Source organism: Malaclemys terrapin, chromosome 11 (genome assembly GCF_027887155.1).
Source record: "Malaclemys terrapin pileata isolate rMalTer1 chromosome 11, rMalTer1.hap1, whole genome shotgun sequence".
Taxonomy (NCBI): domain Eukaryota; kingdom Metazoa; phylum Chordata; order Testudines; family Emydidae; genus Malaclemys; species Malaclemys terrapin.
Genome location: NC_071515.1, coordinates 42,031,825 through 42,047,483, shown reverse-complemented (window position 1 = coordinate 42,047,483; position 15,659 = coordinate 42,031,825). Strand labels below are relative to the sequence as shown.

At 43.8% G+C, this 15,659-nt stretch overlaps 1 protein-coding gene across 1 annotated transcript in view; it reads left to right on the top strand.

Annotated features, from left to right (window-relative positions):
- The first annotated feature begins 958 nt into the window (after positions 1-958).
- The window catches only part of MYO3B (myosin IIIB), a 328,398-nt gene continuing 313,697 nt past the window's right edge, over positions 959-15,659 (top strand). Inside the window, exons 1-2 of the mRNA XM_054043283.1 lie at positions 959-1,018; positions 1,222-1,261. Of these exons, the coding sequence (XP_053899258.1) occupies positions 1,012-1,018; positions 1,222-1,261 (47 nt within the window). The 5' untranslated portion in view covers positions 959-1,011. The remainder of the gene's footprint in view (positions 1,019-1,221; positions 1,262-15,659) is intronic.

Here is a 15,659-nt window from a genome sequence, read left to right as displayed (position 1 = left end):
CTGTATCTCTAATCAGAGTAATACAGTGACAGCAGCTGAGAGCCGCAATCATCAGACTACTGTGAGTGCTCGGTCAGCCTGCCTGTGATACTGCTGCCTATTGCACTCACCAGGCAGCAAACGCACAGAGCTTCCCACATGGTCACTCCTTATGCTGCCCACAACTCTCTGCTCAGCGTGCTCCCCCCATACAGCTCCCTCTACTCCTAAGGAAATTTCCCTTCCCAGTTTTCTTCTGGTCACATGACATAGGGATATGTCTACACCTTGACTTGAAGGTGTAAATCCAAGCTTGAGGATTGAGCTAGCGTGCTAATAGAGTGCATGAGCAAGCGGGTGGGATCAGCCGCCCAACGATGTGCCTAGTGTCTTGGTGGGGTACGTACGCAGGGAGTCTAGCCTCTCCTGCTGCTGCAGCTACGCTCTATTTTTACCATCCTAGCTCGATCACAGCTAGCCGCTGGAGACAAGGTCTGTCTCCTTAAGCTGGAATTTATACCTCCAGTTCAAAGCGTAACCATTCCCATATAGGTACCCCCTCTCCAACTCTCGTGAGGAAGTCCCCTCCACAACAATTCAATAGCCAAGACTTGCAAACTGACTAATAATTTTGGGGTGCCCACCTTGACATACCTTAAAGATGCAGTGGGTTGGTGCTGAGAACTTTCTGAAAATCAGGCCTTTTAAAGGTGTGTTGAGTTGGGCACCCAAAAATCAAGACTTCCAAAATCACTAGTTGCTCTTGAAAATCTTGGCCAAGTTTTATCCTGCTCCAGGATTCAGGTTTTAAAATACTGACTGAGCCCTGTGACAGGCAGTGCAGGAAAACTCTCTTCGATCCCTTTACTAACTAAATTGGACTTCATCCGTTTTGAGTTTCTCCCTTTCATGCATCACACATGAATGTCCTCCTCAAGTTCTTGTTAATTATTAAATCTTTATCTGTTCTAGGCTTATTACTCAGAAGAGAAAATACCTCTTGCCTAGTGCAGCATATGGCCAACAAGAACCATGGCAGGTAAGAAGCAGAAACTTCAGGGTTTTTTTTAACGACATTCTCTTTTGCTGTGAGTCACCTTTGGAATGGAAATGTAATATATACAATAGGGTGCATGTACTTCCAACAGCTGTTGGGCTGGGTGGCCTGTCACTGTGAAATAGCTGGAGAAATGCCAAAGGTCTGGAAGGCTGTCAAGTTTTTGCTTTTTCATGTTGTTGCAGCATCTGAGAATGCAGCAAGCCTTGAAGCAACCCGAATTGGGTAAGATAGAATTATTAATATTATTAATATAAAATGGCACCTTTTGAGGGGGCTGCAGGGGAATGAATGTTATGGCCTTTACAAGAGGAGTTTCGTTGTTCTGTCCCCTTTCATTCAAAATAGAATAGTCCTTGTTTAATTCTGATAACCCTTCATAATTATCTTCTAGATGAGCAGTTGTTATCTGGTGCATTTCTAGCTATGCTTGCAGCTGTATTTCTTAACCTTTTATTACACACGTTGGGAAACTGAATCTATCAAGCTGGGGAGAATAACTGGCACTAAAGTTTATCATAACCATGATACCTGGTGAAAGAACTAATAACTTATTAAACGGAGGACATTTATTTAAATAGAACTGTGTGGAGTGGTCCCTGCTGTTGTTACTGAATTGCTTCTCCTCACATTTACCCCACCTTGTGATACACGCAAACTTGTTTGACACAGTCTTGACCTAGAATCATTACTAATATCCATTTTGCTAGTATTCCCTGAAGGCAGAACTGCCCTCCAATTAGCTGGCCTGTATTCCTGTGCAGAAACTACATCCTAGAAAGATGTTCTTGGATGGTCAGTATGATGTACGTAATTATGAAGTAAGGATTTCCTTGACTGGTTAAATTTCTAGTTACATTTGGCAAGAAAGCTTTTCTCTTCAACTTTCATTCTGGAAACAGAGCACAGAACTTGATTTCCAATAACCGCACATACTAGCTTTCCCCAAAAGGAATAATAATTATAAATGGTACTTTATAAACTGCCGATCTTGAATTACGGGTTTGTTGCATTGAAGATGGTTTCTCTGATGGGTAGTATCTATGTTATTGGAACATGAAGATGTATTTACCACCTTGAAACTATAAAGAAGAATGAGTTTGTCAAGTGTGTAGCATTTCCTACTCTCATTATTTGACTCATGGTATACGTTTTCTTGCTCAGGTTCTTTGCCTAGAGAATGAAATGGTGGGTCCTTCTCAAGGCAAGGATGGTGGCTGAATCAATGGCTAACTACAGTTATGCAAGATTCAGAAGCCTGCCTATTCAGGAACTTCTGAAAAAAATTGCTTTATTGAGAATCTTTAAGGAACATAGATCCTACCTATAGACTTGCTTACATGGAGTTACCTCTTACGTTTTAAAATCTATCTACTCTGTGTGGAGTACATATGTATAAATGACTAAAAAGAGTAGCGTTGTTTTAATGCACTGTATGAACACATCTGAAAACAAGACAGTTGGCACTGTTGTGCTAAAGTGATCTCCATTCTTGCAAGGCAAAATGTAGTTTAGATTAGCACATTTTTACAGGGCTAGGCAAAGTCATTCATGTGCAAAAGATCTGACTCCTGTTAACTGTCAGATGCCTGTGCCCTTGACAAAGGTGTTTTTTGCAAGATATCTGCAGATATAAAATTGACAATGGTCAGTACTATATGCCAAACTCTCCTTTCTGAAATGCTTTGTGTGCTGCAGCTATATCAGTGGCTTACAGAGGGCCTTGAGCCTGTGAGGTGCCAGACGTGCTCAACTCCCATTGATCTAATGTGTGGTGAAATGGCTTGTAAAATGGCTGGGGGCCCTTGGTGATTTACAGATTTGTTGGAGATGAAGTGGTATCATCTGCTGCTTCTTCTTATGGGTGGTTGAGGCGAAGATACTGTCTTTCATGCTTAATTCTGCTTCTTGCCAGTCAACTCCAGAGTAGTAAATGCTCCAAACAATAAGGGACCTGGAAAGGGGCAAGGGTCCATAGGCTGGGGAGTGCTGGCTCTTCTCTTCTATGGTGGACAGAGCAAGGATTGGGACTGCAGTACTGATATCAAGGGGAACCGTGTCTCATTTCTGAATCCAATTTGAAAAGAAAAATCCTCACCCATCTTCCTTTAAATATTCCTACAAGCAAGCAGAACTCACCTACTACTCTGTGCCCCGTAGAGAGGCTTTAGATTCAGTGTGCTCAGGTATTCCTGCCCTCAGCTTAAGGACACTGTAAACACCAATGAGGGAGAGAGATGGTTTATCATGGTCCAGCTATTAGAGTAATTATTATTATTTTTGTGAACAAAACAACTGTCAGTTCTTGACTCCTCCTTGGTCGTTTGGCTTTTCCTATTGTGTGTTACTCACCACAGCATTACACCTCACTGGGGAGAGGCCTTTGTCCTTGAACTTTGACTCAGACTGGTGGGGGAGGGGGCTAGGTGGGAAATGGAGGTTCCAGAAAGTCTTTATCCTTCAGCCCTTCTCCTAGAAGCTATGGGGCTCTCTTAAACCAAGACTGATCAAAAACAGAGAAAGAGAAAATGGAATTAAAAGAAATGAAATTCTTTGCTTAACACACCTCTAGATTTTCATTTCTCATAAACTAAACTAGCTAAGGCATCCTGAGCTGAGTTACAGAGAGAAAACAAGAGAAGTGAATAGCTTACCTCCCATGAGAGCAATCCTGTCTCTGGCCAGGCTGTCAGCATTGCTTGCTCTCTGGATAGCAACTCCCTGTTCTGTGTTCAGAGACCTCTCTTAACAACGTCTCTTACCCCCCACCCCCTTTCCAAACCAGTTTTCTCCAGGTATCCATATTATACACAATAGAACATAGGCTTGCCGTTTTCTCTAAGGGCCTGTGTACACACAAAATTGTACCACTTTAACTATACTGATATGGTTAAAGCAATACAACTCTCTTAGTGTGGATTCAGCTATATTCAAAGGTGCTTTATACCAGTATAGTTATTCCCGTATAGGAAGGGTAATAAGCTCTTCTGGTATAATTATACCAGATAAAGGTGCCTTGAGTCCATTAGGAGTTGTACCAACGTCACTATTTGGTAAAAACAACAACAACAACAACAAAAACCCCCAACCAAACACCCCCCCCCAAAAAGCCCAAACAAAAACAAAAAGGCCACATCCCTAAACGTAATAGTTACAGTGGTTCACAAGCTGTGTGTAGGTCAGGTCTGAGAGATGGCCCACTGAAGAAAGAAAGATCCTTAACAGTGATTAAGAGATGTTCAAATGCTTAGCAACCTACTTCAGAAACCGCATTTTACAGATTTTTGTGTCTGGTTGGAACCCAGCCTGTCCTGGCCTCTGGATTAAACCCTTTTTTTAAAATTAGTTTCCTCTCCAAACAAATTTTCATTGATTAAAAAAATATGAATGATGAGGGGGTCTCCAGACCCTCTATTGTTTGTAATATGGTAACTTCCAGGAGTCCCATTGAGGACTGGAATCCCTTTCTGCCAGGTGCTGTACATGTGTTTTGAAAACGCTATTCCTGCCAGAAAGAGAGTTGACAATCAAAGAAATAAAATGGAATGAAGCATACAAGGTTTTGGGCTGAATATCAGGAAAACTTGTTAGCAGGTGAGGTCTATTAGTTTGTTTTATGTAATAGTCTCCCAAAAGCAGTGAGGGCAAATACCAGTATTTGGAATAAATTTACTTTTGTAATGGATGGTACTCCAGCATATGACTGGGGCTCAGGAGGTGTGAGTTCTGTTTTTGACTCTGCCAGTACTCACTGTGTGACCTTTGTCAAGTCACTTCACCACTCTGTACCTCAGTTTATACATATGTACAATAGGGATGATGCTCACTTTTTGTAAATATTTTAATGTTTGTAGTATAGAGCTATTGATCTGTCACTCTGAATTATGGGAGCTCTAGTTCCATTTGCCGCTAAAGAATAAGTATTTTGTAATCAACCATGTTATATTTAGGGCTCTGTGTTTGTCACAGAGGTTGCGGAAGTCACGGATTACATGATTTTCTCTGACCTCTGTCACTTTTTTGGCAGCCGCTGCTGCAGGGGCCCCAGGATGAAGGGCTCCAGGACCAGCTGTATCACCTGCTACTCACAGCCGCGGGCAGCTGGCCCTGGGGACCACGGTCACCCGAGCAGTGGCCAGTGCAGCAGGCCCCGGGGACCACCTGAGCAGGGGTCCCTGGGAGCAGCCAGAGCAACCGCTGTTGGCGACCCCCGGCAGAAGCTGCTGTCAGTGGCCTCCGGCGCTGATCCCCAGCAGTGGCCCCCAGGAGCAGCTGCTACTTGGCCGCCCCTGGCAGTGGTCTCTGGGTGGCCAGAGCAGCCGTTGCTCAGCAGCCGTGGCAGCTGGTGTCGCTGGCCCCGGCCTCCACCTTAGCAGTGGCTCCCTGGGGCATTCCCTGCCGAGGAGTGACCCCCCCCCCCACACCAGATTTAGTTAGGGGTATTTCTAGTGTAAATCATGGACACGTCACGGACTGCGAATTTTTGTTGTTTGCCCGTGACGTGTCCATGACTTATACTAGAAATACCCCTGACTAAATCATAGCCTTAGTTATAGTAATTAAAAACAAAAATGAAAACAACAACAAAAATAAAAAGCAATCCAGATTTCCAGTACTGAAAGCTGTATGTGCTATCTCTTTCCACGGGACATTTTCTGTGTGTGATTGGTGAGGAGTTTGGCCTGCTGTCTCCGAATGTCTTCCTGGGTACAGTCAATTGGAGGCAATAGGATGGGATCCAGTACTTTTGCATTACTGGTTGTTATGCCCTTAGAAATTTCCAGACTTTGTTTTTCAAACTTCCTGAAGGGCTGAGTGGTAGGCCGGGATTAATTGCATTTAATTCTTAAGGAGAGGGCATGTTTAGTGTACAGCTTGTTGTCTTCATTTGTTCTCTGGTTATTTCTGTCAATAGTTACATGGATGATCTTTGTACCTTATGTGCAGCCTGTGAAGTGGATAAGACCTGTCTGACACTTCCTCTAATCTATTTTCTTCTGAAGAAACAAATCTAACATAAATGTCACCTGCTATATGAGAAACCATGGCAGACTGAGCATTGTATTAATGGCTCTGTTATAGGGCAAGACAAAGGGAAGATCATGAGATGAGATAAACAGATTTTCGGCATCTGATCCAAATAATTTCCTATGATTAAAAAAGAGTTGGAGAATGAACAGTTAATCCATATAAAGTTGGTGGTATCTTAACAAAAACACCCACATTAACCATTCAAATGATTGAGTTCAGCCCGACTCAAGGAGAATTAACTTGGTCCCTTCCTAAGTGTCATAAACATGGAGATGAGGGAAACAAATTGTCTTGACGACTAATTAACATCACCATTTACGGTCTTGATTCAGGAAAGCACTTAACATGTGCTCAGCTTTAGGCACATGCTTATGTCCACTGACTTCAATGAGACTTAAATCTATGCTCAAAGATTTTGATGAATAGGGATGGCTTTAGTCACATGCTTACAGCTAAGAAAGTGTTTGTGTTGTGTTGAATCGGGGCCTGAATGTTCAATGCTTTTTTTTAACGTGGTTGTCTTTGTAAAGATCCCATCTTTAGATTTCCTTTTTTTGTTTTTTGTTTTTTTTTCCCACCTATGAAGTGTTTTGGATCAGATGTTTGTTGTACTTTTAGCAAAGCATTATTTATAACAACATTTATAGAAAAAGCTAATAACATTTTAATTAAATTGCAACTTTTGAGCTAAATATCAGCTAGGTTACCAATTATTTTAATAATACTCCTGGGACCTTAGATGTATCTGGATGGCTTCTATTTTTGCAACAAATATATTGAAATTGATGAAAGAGTGATAATTTGCTTATAAAAGTCACATGATGTGGCTTCCATTGTTCACACTAAGATCTATATGTCAGTGAAAAACTGTCAGAATTCGGCTGAGAAGTCTATAGTAGGTTTCTTCTTTAACCAAAAATAAATAAATAAATGAAAGAAAAATAGATATTTTTGTTAAGGCAAAGTAAGGGCCAAATGCAAGTCCAGTAAGGAGACATTAGGACAGTTACCAACATAAACTAAAGGTCCAGATAGGAGATGCTGAGGAACTGCCCCAACTGGTATTAATTGTCATCACTGCACAATGGAGCAATGACAATGATGCTAACTGAAGGTCTATTCAAGAGTATCCTTTTTTTTTTTTTTTAAGAGGAGACTGTCAACAAGGCAAACTGCAAGCTCCCCTTAAATAAATGATTGTTAGGCCCATACTTAGAAAATAATCTCTTGTCTCTAATCTTATATTTTGGAAGATTAAGAAGGTGTGAGGCAGGGGCTCTGGCAATACCTCCAATTTCCTTAAACTTTGTCATTGGGGTTTTAAACCTGCATATGTTATAGAAATTACACTGATTTCCTTGGTCAAGAATCGCCGTCCAGCAATGGACTAAGGTTAAGTGACCCTGCTGATTGTTTTAGATGTACAACATCAACTGCCTCTGGCCCAATGACAACCAAGGCCCGTTCCCAGTTCACACCAGCATGTAAGTGTATGACAAGTTCAATTAAAATCAGACTTCCATTTTATTGAAGAAAATGAAGTATTTTTCTGCAGTTTGACTATATGTGTGTTTCCATAAGAAGGGCACATTTGATTTTTATGTTATGAGGTGCCTACCCTACACAAGGCCTGAGGAGAGAGAAAAAGGGCCAATTAACCCTGTGACAGGCTGCACCTGCAGGAGAGTCAAGTCTGATAAGCCTTTAATTGATGATGAAGCCCAGCTGGGCAAGGGGCAGGATAAGCTGCTCTAAAACCTGGAGGTAGCAAGTAAGAAGGGGGCTGTAGTACAGAAGGCCTGCAATCACTCTCTGGGCTTACAGAGGGAAAGGAGGAAACCAGAGGGAGAACAGAAGCCTGGAGGGAAGGGCATACCCAGAGAAGGGTGGAGAGGAGCCTGATAGAGGTGAGGTAGCCCAGGGAAACGGCAGCAAGGTTTGGGACAGGGCAGACCTTGGCCGCTCGTTGTAGGGTCCCTGGGGTGGAACCCGGAGTAGTGGGCAGGACCAGATTGCCCTACCAGCCACTGGGGAAGCGGCACAGAGTGGGCAGTGGACCAGAAGACTTCCTGAGACAGTCGTCCAATGGACTTCGATACCCCAGAAAGGGAGGACTATAGCAACCTGGTCAGAGGTCCAAGTCACAAAGAAGGAGTTCCCCGAGTGAGGAAGAGGGAATAATCTGACTCCAGAGAGAGAGCGTGACACCACAGGACAAGAAACTGAAGGAGGGGACATCAAACTGGTCATGAGCTAATTCCCAGATGAGCCACCAGGAGGCGCCCCAGTGGTGAGTAGAGAACCCCGGGACATGCTAATACACAGATCTATACAAATTCACAAAAAGAATAATTTCCTTGGCTAAGACTGCAGTATCTCAGATTTCTCAACACATTTGGCCTTGTTAGGAAAGTAATGGTAGGGTATCAAAGCACTACCATGACTTGATTGTAATTACTTGTGTTTGCCATATTACTATCAGTGAAGCCAGTTGGTCCAGTAACTTGGCAGAAGGAGTTTAGGGTGGCTTCAGATATTTCAGATGGTTGCCTGGTAAAGCTCAGCTGCACATCAGAGGGGATGTGCTTGGTCTCACTCCCCACACAGAGGTTAACTACTTGTGGAAGGAACACCTCCCGCTGACCAGCCTAGGAAGAGGGATTAGGCTTAGATTTGAAACAGGCAGCTCATCTGCCTTCCAAGCTGTGGGGGAAGGGAGATAAGTGATCTTTGTGGTTGCCTAGAAGGACAGAGATTTTAGGGTCCATACGGATATAAATGAAGGCCCTAGAATTAAGAAATGGGAACTTGTTTTAACCTGATTTTGGTTGTAAGTAGGAGTGGCAAAACCTCCATGTTCATATGCCGGGACGTGATAGTGCTTACCTCACAGACACACCCCTCGCAGGCTTGCAAAGGAGGTCCACAGGATGGCTGCATCTGCCAAATACAGATTCAGAAACTAATCAGGAAAAAAAGGTGTTAAAGAAAATCCGTAGTCTTTGAAGAACTCCCAAAATGTCATCAGCCAGAGTTTTGTTCTTTGCAAATAAAGGGGGATTCATCAGTTTTGCCATCTCTCTCCTCCCTTCCCATCACCTCACCTTGCACTCACTGCCTCTAGCCTTTCAAAGAAATTCATGTGGTTATGGGCAGTTCATGCTAGTGCTGCCTACTCCCTTTACTTATTGATGTCACTGTTTTTAACTACAGTCCCTGACAGGAAAGAGGGAGACTTGCAGTCCTGCAGTCAGCACTGTAACAAATAAAAGAGAGAGAAAGTAGCTGTGTGTGTTTTGGAATGGTCCAGCAGAGGATACTGCAGTGAAGTTGTTGTATAACTCCCTTGTTTGCATTTTACCATGACTTGAGAAGAAGAAAATAAAGGGAATATTAACCACTTCAGGAAGAAGAACAATAAACAGCACCTCAGGGAGTAGTGATGGAGGCTCTGATAACAGCCATATAGACAGGAAACTGGTAGCATAATCTAAGCCACAGTGAGATTGGGAACCTCCTGGGAAAGACAGACCGTAATCAGCACCATGCAGCAAAGCAGCGGGAGCCCTGCAAATGAGGTTTTTCAAAGTCAGGAAGTTGGTGGTAGAGTCAGAGCTGCAGAAACAGCTGGAAAATGAACCAGCAATCAGCACCATGTAACAAAACAGCAAGAGCTCAATAAATGATTGTCTTACAATGGGGGGAGGGCTTTGAATGAAATATTGCCTAATTAATTGCTCTATCCTGACAGAGATATTAAGGGAAAGGTTCTCTTGCACACAGACTCATCACCAGTGCTCTAAGAGTCCACCTTACATCTCTTTAGTTCTTCTACTAGAACTGGTTTATTTCCCCCTCTGTAATTGGCAGGCTCTGATGGCAATCCCTTACACAACAGGGGCCCCCAACGTGGTGCCCGCGGGCACAATGGTGCCCAGTGGGGCGTCTAAGTGCACCCGCGTACTGGCTGGCGGACGAGCATCCGCCGAAATGCTGCCGAGAAACAGTGTCATCCAGAGGCGTCGCCTCTGGATGACCCTGCTTCTCGGCGGCATTTCAGTGGATGCTCGTCCGCCGCCACGGTCCTCCGTAGCTCGTTGTCTGGCGCCCGCCAGATTAAAAAGTTTGGGGACCACTGCCTTACAATAACATGCCCTGCCTCACACTTCATCCTCCTTCTTCGTGAATGGAATTGGTACCTCCTTCATCCATGCTCATTCAAGAAGACACTTATGCCATGTTAGTTACTTTGTTTCTAACTCCTTCTCCTCTTTGTAGTATTGAAGGGAGTCAGAGCAAGTGCATGGGTGAAATGAGGCCTGCACCTTTTCATGCATTTCAGGTTGATTTTTCGACCTATGGTTTGTAATACACTTGTTGGGGATAATAAAGGGGAATTCAAAAACCAGAAGACAGACCAAAACACCACCCCCTGAAAACCTTCTCCCCAATCTTGGGATTTTTTTTTAATGCCAGTCTCATGATTTCTTGTGTTTACATTCACAATTTTTGAACTTGTGGTTGGCAGTGCTACAGTATTTGTTTCGCATATATTGTCCTGAAATCTGGGACTGGATGTGGTGTAAAATGTTGGAGCTCTAGTTTCTCCTTTGAATGAGCACGTACGGAGTGAGTTGAGGAGATTTCCTGCTACTTCGATACACTATTCAGAACTGATGGGTAGTTGTTTTGCATCATGTGAATTACAGGCAGTTGCATCAGTCAAATTATTGCAAAGGTTTCTGCTCTAAGAACCCACCTTGTCTTGTGTTTTCTCATCTCTTGCTCTGCCTTGTATGGAGCAGTTGCAGAATCACATTTCTGATCCCTTTGTGTTTGCAGCTGCTTTGCACGAGTGGACTTGTGTAAAGTGGTTGCTGTGCAGCCAAGAATGTAGGCCAACATCTTTGCAATTTCCATTTGCAAGTAATTAACACTACTCTGATATTTCTTATAAGGAATGCCAAGAATGCCACAGTAACACTGATTTACCAAGAGGCACATTTGTAATATTGCAAGGTGAGCCATGGTAGCTCTCTTTCTGTTTAACGTAACTTTCCATTTCTGAGTGCTAAGGATACACACCTGGAGAAAATGTGAACCACAAGGTGGGACCATGATTGTCAAAATCTTCAGTACAGTTTGGATGGGGCTATTGCATAGTCCAGATTTGTGTGCCTGAGATGTGGAATCATCATTTGCAGATGAAAACTGTATCCCAAATACTAAAGTTATTGGTTTTCATGGAAATGGGACATTATCAGGAATGTTTATGGATGCCTCTTACTCCAACACCCAAAGTTCAATATAGCAAAGGTATTTTTGTACATATCATTTCTGTAAAAAGGCGGTAGGGTTCTGTATTCTTATTTACTCATTAAAGTCTTCCAGAAACGATGTTAGTGCTTCATGACAAATAGGCATGAATATTTCATCAGCCAGAGGTATATTTTGTTACACTTCAGTCTTAGCATCTATGTACCTTTTATGAACTCCCATTAACTAAAGATTTGGATTCTTTTGTAGTCCTGCTGAGGTTGAGAGTAATCTTCAGTACCTAAAATATACAGAATCCGCAGAGGTGTATAAGAACTGTTAATTTAATGTAAAGAAGAAAAGAACAAAAGTTGAAAGGTAGGTTATTGTTGTTGTAGGTTTGAACAGGCTCTGAACCAGGATTTGCTTTACATTTTAGGTGATTTTAGAATTAAATCTTATTTATCAAAATAATCACTGAATATTGGTTAAACAAAGACAGTATGAACATGTTATGTATTTTGTAACACTGATCCTTTTTATTCCTAAAAGGCTCACTTGCTATATAAATGCCAGATGATACCTGAGGGATATAGGAATTGTATATTGTATATAGCAATAAGGATTTGTTACTGTATTCCTTGTACACCCAAAATTTCCATGTCAGGCCCAAACACTAGTACATTAAAATGATGTCAGACTTTACCTTTATATAAGCAGGTGAAAATATTGACCATGACATAGCAGTTTGTATAGTACTTGTGTTAGCTTATCCAGTTGTAGAGCTGGTGGAGCAGAAACTGCTTCCTGTTTTGCCTCCAGGAACATGGCGACAAATCCACTTAGGGATTTATAGAGCATTTCCATCATCCACTGGATTGAAAAGTATCTAATTATAATGATGATCGAAGTAAGTCCTGCTTTTCAGAAATGATGTGATGGAAACTGCAAGTAGCAGTTAGGAATTCTAGACAGTTCAGCTATTTTCAGTATTTTAAAAATAGCAATATTGTAAGGATAGAAATATTGGGCTACTCCAGGGGTTTTCAAACTGTGGGTCAGGATCCCATTTTAATGGGGTCGCCAAGGGTAGTGTTGGCCCTGGGCACCACTGCCCAGAGCTGAAGCCCAAGCCCCACTGCCCAGGGCTAAGGTTACATGCCCCCCACCCAGGGCAGAAGCCCTAGGGCTTCAGCTTTCTCCTCCCCTCCCCACCCCCCCAGCCTGGGGCAGCGGGGCTCGGGCAGGCTTGATCTTCTGTCCCCCCTACTGGGGTCATGTAGAAATTTTTGTTGTGAGAAGGGGATCACGGTTTGAGAACTGCCGGGCTACTCTCTTTGTGTGTGCGTGTCACAAACACACCCATAAACACAAGTACTTTCATAGTACTTTGTGCTATGCCTTTACATTTCACATTATGAATTATCCAGACTAAAGCCTTTAATATGGCAATTATTTATTTGTATTTTGGTAGCTCTCACAATGTGCTAGGCATTGTAAAAACACAAAAGAAAGCACATTCCTTTGTTTGAAGAGCAGATACTCCAACAAGATAGTGGGAATATTTTGTTCAAGCCGCAGAACAGCAGCAGAAATTCCAGTAGTTGAGACTTCTAAAGCTAGATTGGATAAAGCACTTGAAAATGTACTGTGGAGAACAATCCTGTACTGTCATGAGGGATGGATTAGATGACTCATAGGTCTTTTACTTTTCCATCTCTGGTACCTGTGGCCTGGACAATGCTTCACCAGATCCATATATGGGGACTCTCTGACCTTCATGCACAGAAGGAGGAATCTCTGAACCACTGTAGCACTCCCCACCTCCTCATGTCTCTGGGCATGTCTACACTACAAACTTAAGTCGACTTCAGTTAAATCAACATCCAGTCGCTGCAGTAAGTCAGTAGTGCATGTCCATGCCACACTCCTTGTGTTGGTGGAGTGCAACCTCACTAGCAGTACTTGCATCGATGCTCAGAGCAATGCACTGTGGGCAGCTATCCCACAATGTAACTTGCTGCAGGAGGTTTTTGGAAGCGCTTGCAATGCCTCATGGGAAAAAAATATTCTTGCAAGGGGGTCTGGGAACATGGCTTCAACGTCCCATGATGCAGTTTTCTCCTCCACACCCCGATCTCAACTGCAACCCATAATGTTTCATGCCATTAAAGGCTGGCATAGCCACATGTGTGCCATCTTCTGAGAAGCATGGACCCCGCTCAGCTGTGCACTCTTGTTTGGAGCATTACAAACACCACCTATCTTATCCTGCAGTATTTCCAGAGCTGGGAGAGGCGCACCCATGCAGAACATGGCAATGTCCTTCAAGCAGCCCTGCTGGAAGCCATAGAACGAAACAATTCCCGGTTGCTGCTGGCAGTCCCACAGCAGCTGAACACAGTGGAGTGCTGTTTCTGGTCCCAAGAAACAAGCACTGACTGGTTGGATTGCATCGTTATGCAGCTATGGGATGATAATCAGTGGTTGCAGAACTTCCATATGCGCAAGGCCACTTTCCAGGAACTGTGTGTGGAGCTCTCCCCAGCCTTGCATTGCAGCGACAGTAAAATGAGACCTGTTTTGACAGTGGAGAAGCGAGTGGCAATTGCTGTGTGGAAGCTTGCAACGCCAGACTGCTACCAGTCAGTGAGGAATCAATTTGGAGTTGGTAAATCCACTGTGGGGGCTGTTATGATCCAAGTATGCAGGGCCATTAATCTCCTTTTGCTTAAGAAGGGTAATGCATCTGACGAAGTGGGCATTCACCCACGAAAGCTTATGCTCCAATACATCTGTTAGTCTTAACGGTGCCACAGGAGTCTGTTGCTTTTTACAGATCCAGACTAACACGGCTACCCCTCTGATACTTAAGAAGGGTAGTGACTGTTGGCAATATGCAGGACATACTGGATGGTTTTCCTGCAATGGGGTTCCCTAACTGTGGTGGGGCGATAGATGGCATGCATATCCCTGTCTTGGCACCAGACCACCTTGCCAAAGAGTACATAAACAGCAAGGGATACTTTTCAATGGTGTTGCAAGTGCTGGTGGATCACTGGAGCCGTTTTACCGACATCAACATGGGATAATCGGAGAAGGTGCATGACGCATACATCTTTAAGAACACAGGTCTGTTCAGAAAGCTGCAAACAGGGACTTTCTTTCTGGAATGCAAAATAACTGTAATTCTTCTGTCAGGTGGAGCCAGCAGCAACCAGGGCCGGGTTCAATATCTCGGGGTTCCTTTCCATTGATACCACACAGAACTGGCTTGAGCTCCCACCCAGTAACCTGGGAAATTTACACACCAAATACTTCCCCACTTGCAAGCACAGAGTGAGAGCATGGAAAAGAAACTTTTAATTAAAGGAGGGAAATACCTTGGTGTTAATTTGGGAAAACACCGCAAACAGGGTTCATAAACATAAACCATGAGTAAAAGACCCACTCCCAAGCAGGTTGGGCAGTGCCCTTTTCCCCTCAGGTTCTTAAGTCCAGCAACCCAAAAAGTCCCTTTCACATGCCCAACCCTTCTCTGCACCCAACTCACAGTTGCTGTCCTTGGTCAGTGCAGACCCAGAGTTCGGAGGTGCATCTGCAGAGTTCACCTCCCCCCGGGTGGGGTAAAGAGGTACTTTACTTGCTCCGCTGCTTGGGCACTCGCTCGCCGCCCCCTCTGCTGGCTGCTCACGGGCTGCTCCTGCTGGCTGCCTGCTCGCTGCTTCCGCCAGCTGCCTGCTCACCACTCTTGCCACGCCTCTCCATCAGCTGCTCTGCTGGCCGTTTGTTGTGCCTCTCTGCCGCCCCAGCCACTCATTCACCAGCTGACTGACAGTCACCTTTTGCTGCCCCATGCATCTCTGTTGTTACCTCTGCACATCAATCTCTTAGTAATTTCCAGCTCTTTGCAGGCTGGGTGAAACATCACCCCATCTCAAGTGATTTCAACTCTGTGATTTTTAGCTCTTTGCAGGCTGGGCAGAAACACAGTCCTACCACAACTGATTTCAGCTCTGAGTGGACATTTAACATAACAAAAAGGCTCCTAATGAAGCCTATTTAGCTCTAATAGAGGGGAGGAACAGGTTAAATCAGTCTAGGGAAGGTGTGCAGTCTCCTGGCTGGGGATACCTCTTCTTTTCTCTTCTCTTACTTTCACAGGGCTCTGACATTCGAGTCTCTGGCTTAACAAGGTTCTTTCAACTGAGGGTGGCCCTCTCATTTGGGACAGGTTAAGCCCAGTCCTGCTTTCCTGTATTCCTACAATAATTACAATGATGGAAACCATATTTCACTACCCCTGCATTCAGTACTAAGGTGATTTGTACCCAAC